This window comes from Gobio gobio (genome assembly GCF_949357685.1).
Source record: "Gobio gobio genome assembly, chromosome: 8".
Taxonomy (NCBI): domain Eukaryota; kingdom Metazoa; phylum Chordata; class Actinopteri; order Cypriniformes; family Gobionidae; genus Gobio; species Gobio gobio.
Genome location: NC_137114.1, coordinates 15591993 through 15604122, shown reverse-complemented (window position 1 = coordinate 15604122; position 12130 = coordinate 15591993). Strand labels below are relative to the sequence as shown.

At 40.7% G+C, this 12130-nt stretch overlaps 1 protein-coding gene across 2 annotated transcripts; it reads right to left on the bottom strand.

The window, feature by feature from the left end:
- Positions 1 to 487: 487 nt before the first annotated feature.
- On the bottom strand, positions 488 to 8921 carry LOC307130988 (P2Y purinoceptor 14). 2 transcript variants are annotated; one of them, XM_079824352.1, is made up of 3 exons: positions 8804 to 8921; positions 7273 to 7307; positions 1208 to 2644 (listed from the first exon to the last, which is right to left on the bottom strand). In XM_079824352.1, exon 3 carries the CDS (start codon positions 2640 to 2642, stop codon positions 1641 to 1643), a length of 1002 nt encoding a protein of 333 aa, XP_079680478.1. In that variant the 5' UTR covers positions 2643 to 2644; positions 7273 to 7307; positions 8804 to 8921; the 3' UTR covers positions 1208 to 1640. The 2 variants fall into 2 exon arrangements, with proteins under 2 accessions (XP_079680477.1, XP_079680478.1); XM_079824351.1 differs by lacking the exon at positions 7273 to 7307 and having other exon boundaries at positions 488 to 2644.
- Positions 8922 to 12130: the final 3209 nt, after the last annotated feature.

Here is a 12130-nt window from a genome sequence, read left to right as displayed (position 1 = left end):
TGTGTGTATATAAATAACTGATCACATTAGAACAAAGTCTAAATGAAAACATCGGGATGCATTACATGGGTCATACAGTAGTTCTTCTTTAGCTTTAGCTTCCTGTATTTTAAGTACCAATACCACAATGGTGTTAGACACTTTACTGCCATCTTTCAATGTGGATCAGTACTATAGTTTCTGAGTTGTATATACATCAAAAAAGAAGCCACATTAGCATCAATACTCAGGATTTTCTCCTTTTGTGTGCCATACCAATGTTTACACTTGTTTTTGTTTTTTTTGCATCTTTGGCTGTACAGGTTCGGATTATCCCATTGTTTCCATAGGTAAAGCACGATAATAAGGGTGTTTTATTGTCTAATTTTCGCTTTTGCATCATGAAACAACACTATTTAACACTATTGAACCATATAGGCGGCAGCCAATAGGCATATAGAGTCTGAGTACATGCATTACATTAAAATGTTAGCAGTTATTTTTTTTTGTGAATCATTGCTTGTTTTTTTGTATTGCGGTACAAAGAAGCAATCTATGGTAGCCTAAAACCAATGGAAATGGGTTCTGCATCAACTAAGTGTGGTCTAAACACATCCTGTCTCCTCTGAGCCAAAGAGCATCACCCATTGTGGTGCAGTAAGTGTCTCACCATGTAAACAGCAGATATGTAAAGAGTGGGAGTGTGTTAAGTATCATTTTAAAGGAGTAGATGAACCCAAAATGTCAATATTGTTTCACCCTCATCTTGTTCCAAACCCATATGATGTTCTTTCTTCTGTGGAACACAAAAGAAGAAGTCTTGAAGATTTATTTTGGCAGCACTTTTCCATGTAATGAAAATTGGTACACCCTAATTTCCGCCAGTGTAATAAATGAGGAAATTCATACTACAACCTATGACACTAATCTTGTGACCATGTTTCATCATGTCAAATGTCCTACAATGTTGGCATCACCACATGATTAAATCATATTTGATACGAGAACTGCATGCTGTAAGATTTTCCAAGAATAAAGACTTACATTTTGGACTGATCCTCACACAAAGCTATTTTATAACTAGGAACTTAGACTTGGAGTAATATTTATGTAGCTTTTTTTGTCATTTTGGAGCATGACGCCCAAAGTCTCATTCAATTTGATTGTACAGAAAAGATTGTGTGGGATATTTCACCATTTATATTCCACAGAAGGAAGTACACACTTAAAAATAAAGTTTTTTTATTGGAATCTATGGTTCCATGAAGAACCATTGACACCCAAGGAAACTTTACATTACACAGAAGGTTCTTTATAGTGGAAAAAGTTTCTTCAAATTATTAAAATGTTCTTCAAATTAAGAAAAAAAGGGTTCTTTTAAGAACTGTTCACTGAAAGGTTCTTTCATTTTTTTTTCAAATGGCACGAGGGTGAGTAAATGATGGCAGAATTTTTATTTATACCTTCTCTTTAAGGATTGGCTTATTTTAGTAAATGATTTTGAGAGCTGTGGTTTCCATTTCGGTGTGACCTCCTTTCAGTCTGCCTCCTCATTCTGCATTTTCTCATGCAGGGAAACCACAGCGAGATGGTTTTAAAATCAATATCTGCTTTACCATCTTGCAAATGGCTAATGCAAATTTACTTTGTTGCTCTTCCTCTTACAGAATAGTGATACTCAGCCCAGTACCTATTGAAGGCCTCCCGTTTTGTCGGTTTACAGAAAACATCTTCTGCAAAAGTGACTCTCTGAATGTCCTGCACATTAAGAAGTAAATGATAGGATCCAGACAGACGTTAAATGCGGACAGGAAGAGCGTAGTTTCTTTCAGCTGGAAGAGGATAAAGTGGTTGTACTCGCTAAAACCAGCCTTGCGCCTTTGGCTAAGCGTGTAGGGAACGCGACAAATGTGGTAGGGCACAAAACAAAAGACGAACACTGCTAGCAAGCTAAAGATGCTTCGATTTGACCGTCGCCTTGCCTCGCTGCGTTCCCTTTGCACCCGTTTTAAAGAGCGGTACACGTGACAGGCGATGGAGGTGTAGCAAAACAGCATCAGCATGAACGCCATCCAGAAGATTCCAACATTGAAGTGGGCTGAAACTTCGTGCCAGCGCCGACCCAGTTCACTTTTCAGGTTCATGCATTTAAAAACTTCAGGCATGGGCTGGTTGGTTAATATGGTGTTTGGCAGCATGAAGAACATCATGACGGCCCAAGTAAAAAGTGAGAGAGCCTTCGCTACCGAAACGCGCTGCAGAAGGTAAGACACACCTGAGGTGCCGCTTACGATTTTGAAGTAGCGCTCCAAGCTAATGAGGCTCATAAAGGTTATTCCTGTGTACATGCTGAGGTAGAAAAGCACAGCTGTGTAGCGGCAAACTATCAGCTTCAACTGCAAGCCACCATATCCGAGGTCACCTGCCACACGCCAGGGGTAGGTAAACAGCATCAGAATGTCTGCCACCACCATGTTTTTTAGGTAAACAACTAAAGCTGAGGAGCTGGGAATCCTGAAGAAGATCCAAGCGGCAAGTCCGTTGAGAATGAAGGCACAAGTGCAGATGATGGAGTAAAACACAGGCAGAACCTGATGTGTGAACACACTGCTGACATTTGCGCTGCTTTTCTGTTCCGTCTGTGTCATGTTGGTGTAGTCCATATCTAAAACGGAAAATGAAAGAACTGTTTTTAGTGCATGCTTTGATGATAACAGGAAATATTGTGGCACAATTCAAAATATTAACTTTTCTTTGGCCGTTTTGCGGACGTGCAGAAAAAAAAAGTGCCACATATGCCACTTTTATTAATAATCTTAATCTTTCCATCTAATCTTGCATGTGCCCTTTTGGTGTTTTGATTTCTACTTTAGATTCACTTTGAAAAACTTTTTTTTTGCACTTTGTCTAACCGCAGGACAATAAAAACCCTTGTGAAAAGAAGTGCACTTTAGCATACGGACCCACAATATATAAGGTGGCCTTGACTACTATGTACAAACATTTAAATGAATCATTTGATACAATGCACTTATTGTGTACATACAAGTTTTTTCATTGTATTTGCAAAAAATACCTGCATGTAATTATATCTGCAATTAATTTCTGTAATTACATTTATAATTACACTGTTGACCCTTCCCTTACACCACTTACCCTACCCTTAAGCTTACCCATACCACCACTCCTGACCCTAACTTAAACTTACTCATACCACCACACCTGACCCTAACTTTACCCTTAAACTTACCCATACCACCACTCCTGACCCTAACTTTACCCTTAAGCTTACCCATACCACCACTCCTGACCCTAACTTAAACTTACTCATACCACCACACCTGACCCTAACTTTACCCTTAAGCTTACCCATACCACCACTCCTGACCCTAACTTAAACTTACTCATACCACCACACCTGACCCTAACTTTACCCTTAAACTTACCCATACCACCACTCCTGACCCTAACTTTACCCTTAAGCTTACCCATACCACCACTCCTGACCCTAACTTAAACTTACTCATACCACCACACCTGACCCTAACTTTACCCTTAAACTTACCCATACCACCACTCCTGACCCTAACTTTACCCTTAAGCTTACCCATACCACCACTCCTGACCCTAACTTAAACTTACTCATACCACCACACCTGACCCTAACTTTACCCTTAAACTTACCCATACCACCACACCTGTCCCTAACTTTACCCTTAAACTTACCCATCCCACCACACCTGTCCATAACTTTACCCTTAAACTTACCCATACCACCACACCTGTCCCTAACTTTACCCTTAAACTTACCCATCCCACCACACCTGTCCCTAACTTTACCCTTAAACTTACCCACACCACCACACCTGTCCCTAACTTTACCCTTAAACTCACCCATACCACCACACCTGTCCCTAACTTTACCCTTAAACTTACCTATACCACCACACCTGTCCCTTACTTTACCCTTAAACTCACCCATACCACCACACCTGTCCCTAACTTTACCCTTAAACGTACCCATACCACCGCACCTGTCCCCAACTTTACCCTTACACTTACCCATACCACCACACCTGTCCCTAACTTTACCCTTACACTTACCCATACCACCGCACTTGTCCCTAACTTTACCCTTAAACTTACCCACACCACCACACCTGTCCCTAACTTTACCCTTAAACTTACCCATACCACCACACCTGTCCCGAACTTTACCCTTAAACTGACCCATCCCACCACACCTGTCCCTAACTTTACCCTTAAACTTACCCATCCCACCACACCTGTCCCTAACTTTACCCTTAAGCTTACCCATCCCACCACACCTGTCCCTAACTTTACCCTCAAACTTACCCACACCACCACACCTGTCCCTAACTTTACCCTTAAACTCATCCATACCACCACACCTGTCCCTAACTTTACCCTTAAACTTACCCACACCACCACACCTGTCCCTAACTTTACCCTTAAACTCACCCATACCACCACACCTGTCCTATCTTTACCCTTAAACTTACCCATCCCACCACACCTGTCCCTAACTTTACCCTTAAACTTACCCATCCCACCACACCTGTCCCTAACTTTACCCTTAAACTCACCCATACCACCACACCTGTCCCTAATTTTACCCTTAAACTTACCCAACCCACCACACCTGTCCCTAACTTTACCCTTAAACTTACCCATACCACCACACCTGTCCCTAACTTTACCCTTACACTTACCCATACCACCACACTTGTCCCTAACTTTACCCTTACACTTACCTATACCACCACACCTGTCCCTAACTTTACCCTTAAAATTACCCATACCACCACACCTGTCCCTAACTTTACCCTTAAACTTACCCATACCACCACACCTGTCCCTAACTTTACCCTTACACTTACCCACACCACCACACCTGTCCCTAACTTTACCCTTAAAATTACCCATACCACCACACCTGTCCCTAACTTTACCCTTAAACTTACCCATCCCACCACACCTGTCCCTAACTTTACCCTTAAACTCACCCATACCACCACACCTGTCCCTAATTTTACCCTTAAACTTACCCAACCCACCACACCTGTCCCTAACTTTACCCTTAAACTTACCCATACCACCACACCTGTCCCTAACTTTACCCTTACACTTACCCATACCACCACACTTGTCCCTAACTTTACCCTTACACTTACCTATACCACCACACCTGTCCCTAACTTTACCCTTAAAATTACCCATACCACCACACCTGTCCCTAACTTTACCCTTAAACTTACCCATACCACCACACCTGTCCCTAACTTTACCCTTACACTTACCCACACCACCACACCTGTCCCTAACTTTACCCTTAAAATTACCCATACCACCACACCTGTCCCTAACTTTACCCTTAAACTTACCCATCCCACCACACCTGTCCCTAACTTTACCCTTAAACTTACCCACACCACCACACCTGTCCCTAACTTTACCCTTAAACTCACCCATACCACCACACCTGTCCCTAACTTTACCCTTACACTTACCCATCCCACCACACCTGTCCCTAACTTTACCCTTAAACTTACCCATACCACCACACCTGTCCCTAACTTTACCCTTACACTTACCCATCCCACCACACCTGTCCCTAACTTTACCCTTAAACTTACCCATACCACCACACCTGTCCCTAACTTTACCCTTACACTTACCCATCCCATCACACCTGTCCCTAACTTTACCCTTAAACTGACCCATACCACCACACCTGTCCCTAACTTTACCCTTAAACTTACCCATACCACCACACCTGTCCCTAACTTTACCCTTACACTTACCCATCCCACCACACCTGTCCCTAACTTTACCCTTAAACTTACCCATACCACCACACCTGTCCCTAACTTTACCCTTACACTTACCCATACCACCACACTTGTCCCTAACTTTACCCTTACTCTTACCCATACCAACACCTGTCCCTAACTTTACCATTAAAATTACCCATACCACCACACCTGTCCCTAACTTTACCCGAATTCCACCTTATATCAGCAAAAGTGTTTTGCAATACAATATGAACACAATAAGTATATTGTACTTATTTTTCGATGTAAGTACATAATTAGTTAAAGGGTTAGTTCACCCAAAAATGAAAATTATGTCATTAATTACTCACCCTTATGTCGTTCGACACCCGTAAGACCTCCGTTCATATTCGGAACACAAATGAAGATATTTTTGTTGAAAGCTGATGCTGAGAAAGGCTTCAGTTAGGCCTCCATTGGCATTCAGTACACTTATACTCCCAAGACCGATAAAAGGCTCTCAAAACATCATTACAAAGTCCATCTCACCACAGTGACTCTACAATAATCTTACGATGCGACGACAATAGTTTTTGTGCGCAAAAAAAAATCAAAATAACACCTTTATCCAGCTTGTTATTGCCTTCCGCGTGTGCCTCCACGACGCATGCGCGAGAATATGACGTAGCGCCGGGGCTCGGGATTCCATGAAAAGCACACTCTAACCCCATTTTGAGCACTACGCCGAGACCTAAAGCACGATCAATGTAGAATCCAACAGCTGAGATACGCGCGTCTTCCTCTGATTGTAAACAAATCACTTCTGGGTCATCTGTCCGAACGCCGGATCTGCGTCATATTCTCGCGCATGCGTCGTGGAGGCACACGCGGAAGGCAGTAACAAGTTGGAAAAAGGTGTTATTTTGATTTTTTTTGCGCACAAAAACTATTGTCGTCGCATCGTAAGATTATTGTAGAGTCACTGTGGTGAGATGGACTTTGTAACGATGTTTTGAGTGCCTTTTATCCGTCTTGGGAGTATAAGTGTACTGAATGCCAATGGAGGCCTTTCTCAGCCATCAGCTTTCAACAAAAATATCTTCATTTGTGTTCCGAATATGAACGGAGGTTTTACGGGTCTCGAACGACGTGAGGGTGAGTAATTAATGACAGAATTTTCATTTTTGGGTGAACTAACCCTTTAAGGTCACCTAATATAAAGCTTTTTTTGAGGTACTTAAGTAGGACTTAAGTACTTCTTTACAATAAGTATAATAATATATAATAAGACATTTCATAATTACTTCTATTGTCTTTGAAATGTGGTTAAGGTGCACTGAATGTACTGACAAGCATACATTGCAAACTAAAATATACATTGATGTCATTTCTGTTGACATTTGCATGCCGTAGGCCTATTAAAATATATTTGTATAAATTGGCACAAATGTAACATTGAATAACACACTATAGTTACAATTATAATCAAGTACTTTACCTGTGCTTGTTTTAGTCAACACATCAAAAGTGTTTCTTTAAAGCAAAACAAAAGATTATTAAAACATATTTCATATTTCATATTACTAACAATGAGCAACACATTCATTACAGTACTTATTAATCTTTGTTACTATTAATTAATAACGATACAACTGTTCATTGTTAGTTCTTGTTAGTTCAGGTTTATTAACTAATGTTAAAGGGATAGTTCACCCAAAAGTGAAAATGAGCCCATAATTTACTCACCCTCATGTCATCCTATAGGTGTATATGACATTCTTCTTTCAGACGAATAAAATCTGAGTTATTTTACAAAAATCCAGGCTAATCCAAGCATTCGAAGTGGATTAATAGTTGCTCTGTTTTTGAAGTCCATAAAAAGTGCATCTGTCCATTAAATAATGTGCTCCACGCATATACACCATCATATACACCTAGGATGACTTGGGGGTGAGTAAATTATGGGCTAATTTTCATTTTTGGTTGAACTATATCCCTTTAACAGATACTACTTTTGATTTTAATCAAGTAAATGTTGAGATTAACTAAGATTAATAAATGCTTTAGAAATATTTTTCATTTAGTTCATGTAAGCTGATGTAGTTAACTACTGTTAACAAAATGAAATGTATTGTAAAGTTACCCATATTTATTTAATGTATTGTAAAGTAAAACTTTATAAAAGTAAAATGATAACAAAAGGCACATTTTAAAAGTGTGCTATAAACATAATCGCTCCATTTGAGTACACTTAAGTGGGCTTTTATTTCATTAATAGATTATTATCTGCTAGTATATTTTTAAGATTGGCATACTCTAATAAAGGGCAAACACTAAACAATACCTTTTGTGATTTTTTTCATCATAGTTGATTAATAAATAAGATTAGTTTTTAACTATTAACTATTAGTCTTATCCAATTTTTTTATTACTTAAAGAAAAAAATCTGTCATCATTTACTAACCCCAGGCTGTTCCCAAACCTGTACGACTCAATATTCAGCAATATAATTAACTGCACTTGTGCTTTTGTATGAGAACTGAACTGGACGCTGGACGATGACATCACTGCTTTATAGATAAAAGGAACTAATTTAATAATTTATGATCCACTAAACTGACTTCAGCTGAACAATGGCACTATTTTCTTTTAGAGCTGCTGTTCAGACTAAATTAATTTAGTTTGCATCATTGAATAATTTTCCTGTTATCACCATAAAGCTGCTTTGAAACAATCTGTATTGTATAAAGCGCTATATAAATAAAGGTGACTCGACTTAGGAGATACAATGAATGGAATGGAACAACATGAAGCATGACAGAATTTTCATACATGTCTATCTAGCTTATAAATAGCACATATAACATAACCCATATATTTTAATCAAAAGGACAATTTGAATGTCTTCAGCCTGAATATGGTGCCATTTGTATTCAGACATTTGTAAATTGTAAAACACTCAAAATAACTTTGACATATCCTCTTAAAAAAAAGGATTATAAACTTTTACAATAATAAAAGAAACTTACTTGAAGAGTTGAGTCAGCTTGGATCATGACAGAGAATAAGAAGCATGTTGTGAAGAGCCTCACATGATATTTCAGAGGAAGGAGGTGTTGACTTTGAGACAGGAACTAACAGAATAGCTCAGTTTGTCTCGTGGGTGGACACTTGCTCAGCACTGCTGGAGCTTCCTCCACCAATATATATCTCTGTATACAAACAGATTCCTCCTCCCAGTGCTTCAACATAACTCAATGTGACAAACTCTTTCATTGCTCAGTGGGGGCTATGAAGTTACCAGCTGTATTTCAATAAAACATAAACTTTTTCTAAGATATTTTAAAATTCAAAAGAGCTTTAATGTCAGAACATCCATATACAAGTGAATGCAATAACACTTCTCTGAGACTTGAATGAACAGTGCAAGACTACATAAAGTACAACAAAATATAAGACTATAAATAAGACAATATTACAAAAAATAATATAGAAAACATAGGTAATGCAAACGGTGAGCATAATGTAAACCATACCATTCAAAGGTTCGGGTCATAAAGAAATGAACACTTTTATTCAGCAAGGATGCATTGAATTGACAGTAAAGACTTTTACATTGTTACAAAAGATAAATGCTGTTCTTTTGAACATTATATTCATCAAAGAATAGAAAAAATGTCCACAAGTTTAGGGTTAACTAAAATCAATTCTTCACACAAAGCTATATTAAATACAATATAGTGCGGTCCATGTAACGCTTCACAATTCAATTTTCAGACCATATAGTGTAAATGCAAAAGATAAAATATTGAAACAAACGTCCATTTTTTTCTTCATCAGTGGATTGTTGCCATTGTCTCTCCTTTTTTCAAATTTCCTTTTGCTAAATTATGACATAATAAATTATCTTTTGAATAAATTGAAATCTAACCGATTTTTATTTTCCTTCTATTTTTTTCCCCATTTTACGTGGACTGTGCCATATAGCGGGGGGAGGTCGCAGACTGTTCCCTTTCGAAAGGGAACTCGCGCTACGTCAGCTTGACGCTACGGGGAACGCCTCCAGCGTGACAGGTGTCTGAGCTACAATCGAATCACATCAGTCCTACTGACCGGCTAAATTGCTACCATTAAATTGCTACCATTATCACATACACCCGTAAGTCACGCTCGTTACATTCTAGGCGACGCAATCCGAATAATCTGCAAAGTGTACCTATTTCCTCTGCTACATTAATGTCCATTCCAATTGGTCTGTGGAATTGCCAGTCTGCTGTAAACAAAGCAGACTTTATTCCATCTATTTCCGCTCATTCATGTCTCAGTCTCATGGCTCTAACTGAAACCTGGATCAAACCCGAAGACACTGCCACTCCTGCAGCTCTCTCAAATAATTTCACTTTTTCACACACCCCACGCCCGATTGGGAGGGGTGGAGGTACTGGTTTGCTCATCTCAAATGATTGGAAATTTGAGCCCATTCCTTCTCTATCTGGCAACTGCTCATTTGAATCACACTCAATCACTATCACTCACCCGGCTAAAATCCATGTTGTAGTTATTTATCGCCCTCCAGGTCAACTGGGGAACTTTTTGGAGGAGTTGGATATTTTACTCTCTCACTTCCCTGAGGATGGCACTCCTCTGGTACTGCTTGGTGACTTCAACATCCACCTGGATAAACCCCAGGCTGCTGACTTCACCACTCTTTTGACATCATTTGACCTTAAGCGAGTATCTACTACAGCTACTCACAAATCAGGTAACCATCTGGACCTGATCTACACACGCTGCTGCTCCACAGACAACACTTTAGTTACTCCACTGCACACCTCAGATCACTTTCTCATCACTCTTAACCTCATACTGACTCCGGACACAACACACACTCCTCCGCAGATCACCTTTCGGCGTAATCTACGCTCGCTCTCTCCCTCCCGTCTATCCACTATGGTTTCATCCTCACTCCCTCCACCTGCTCAGTTCTCAGCACTAGACACTAACAGTGCTACTGACACTCTTTGCTCCACTCTAACATCTTGCTTAGACAACCTCTGTCCCCTTACATCCAGGCCAGCCCGCACCACCCCCTCTGCCCCCTGGCTGTCCGATGTTCTTCGTGAACATCGCTCTGGACTCCGGGCGGCAGAGAGGAAGTGGCGCAAAACTAAAAACGCTACTGACCTAACCCTGTATCAGTCTCTTCTCGCTTCTTTCTCTACTAATGTCTCCACTGCTAAAACTACATTCTACCACAACAAAATCAACAACTGCTCCAACTCTCGTGCACTTTTCAAAACATTCTCCTCGCTCCTTTGTCCTCCTCCCCCCCCCTCCCTCGTCAAACCTTACAGCTGATGACTTTGCATCATTCTTTACAAACAAAACCTCTTCCATCAGCAGCCAATTCTCTACACCACAAACCGACACGCACATCTCAACGACCATCACACCCACGCTTCCCTCCTTCTCTCTGCTCTCTGAAGCAGATGTCTCCAAACTCATCCTTTCCAATCATCCCACTACATGTCCGCTTGATCCTATCCCCACTCACCTCCTTCAGGCCATTTCTTCTTCTGTTACTCCTGCACTCACTCACATTGTCAACACCTCTCTTCACACCGGGACTTTCCCCACAGCATTTAAGCTGGCTCGGGTAACCCCACTGCTTAAAAAAACCCTCTCTAAACCCAGCACTTTTAGAAAACTACAGACCGGTATCCCTTCTACCTTTCATTGCAAAGACACTTGAGCGGGCTGTGTTTAATCAGCTCTCTACGTTTCTTGAACAGAACAATCTCTTGGACATCAACCAATCCGGTTTCAAAAGCGGCCACTCAACTGAAACTGCCCTGCTCTCAGTTACGGAGGCACTGAGACGGGCAAGAGCAGCCTCCAAATCCACAGTACTTATCTTACTGGATTTGTCTGCTGCTTTTGACACAGTTAATCACCAGATCCTCCTGGCAACTCTCATGAAGATGGGCATCTCAGGAACCGCTCTCCAGTGGTTCAAGTCTTACCTCTCAGGTAGGTCCTTCAGGGTGTCATGGAGAGGTGAAGTGTCTAAGTCATATCATCTAGCTACTGGAGTTCCCCAGGGCTCAGTGCTTGGACCACTTCTCTTCTCCATCTTCATGTCATCACTGGGATCGGTCATTCAGAAACATGGCTTTTCCTATCACTGCTATGCCGACGACACTCAACTCTACTTCTCATTTCAACCTGATGATCCATCGGTTGGTGTTCGTATCGCTGCCTGCCTAACAGACATTTCAGCCTGGATGAAGGAACATCACCTGCAACTCAACCTTGCAAAGACAGAACTGCTTGTGGTCTCAGCCAACCCAGCACTT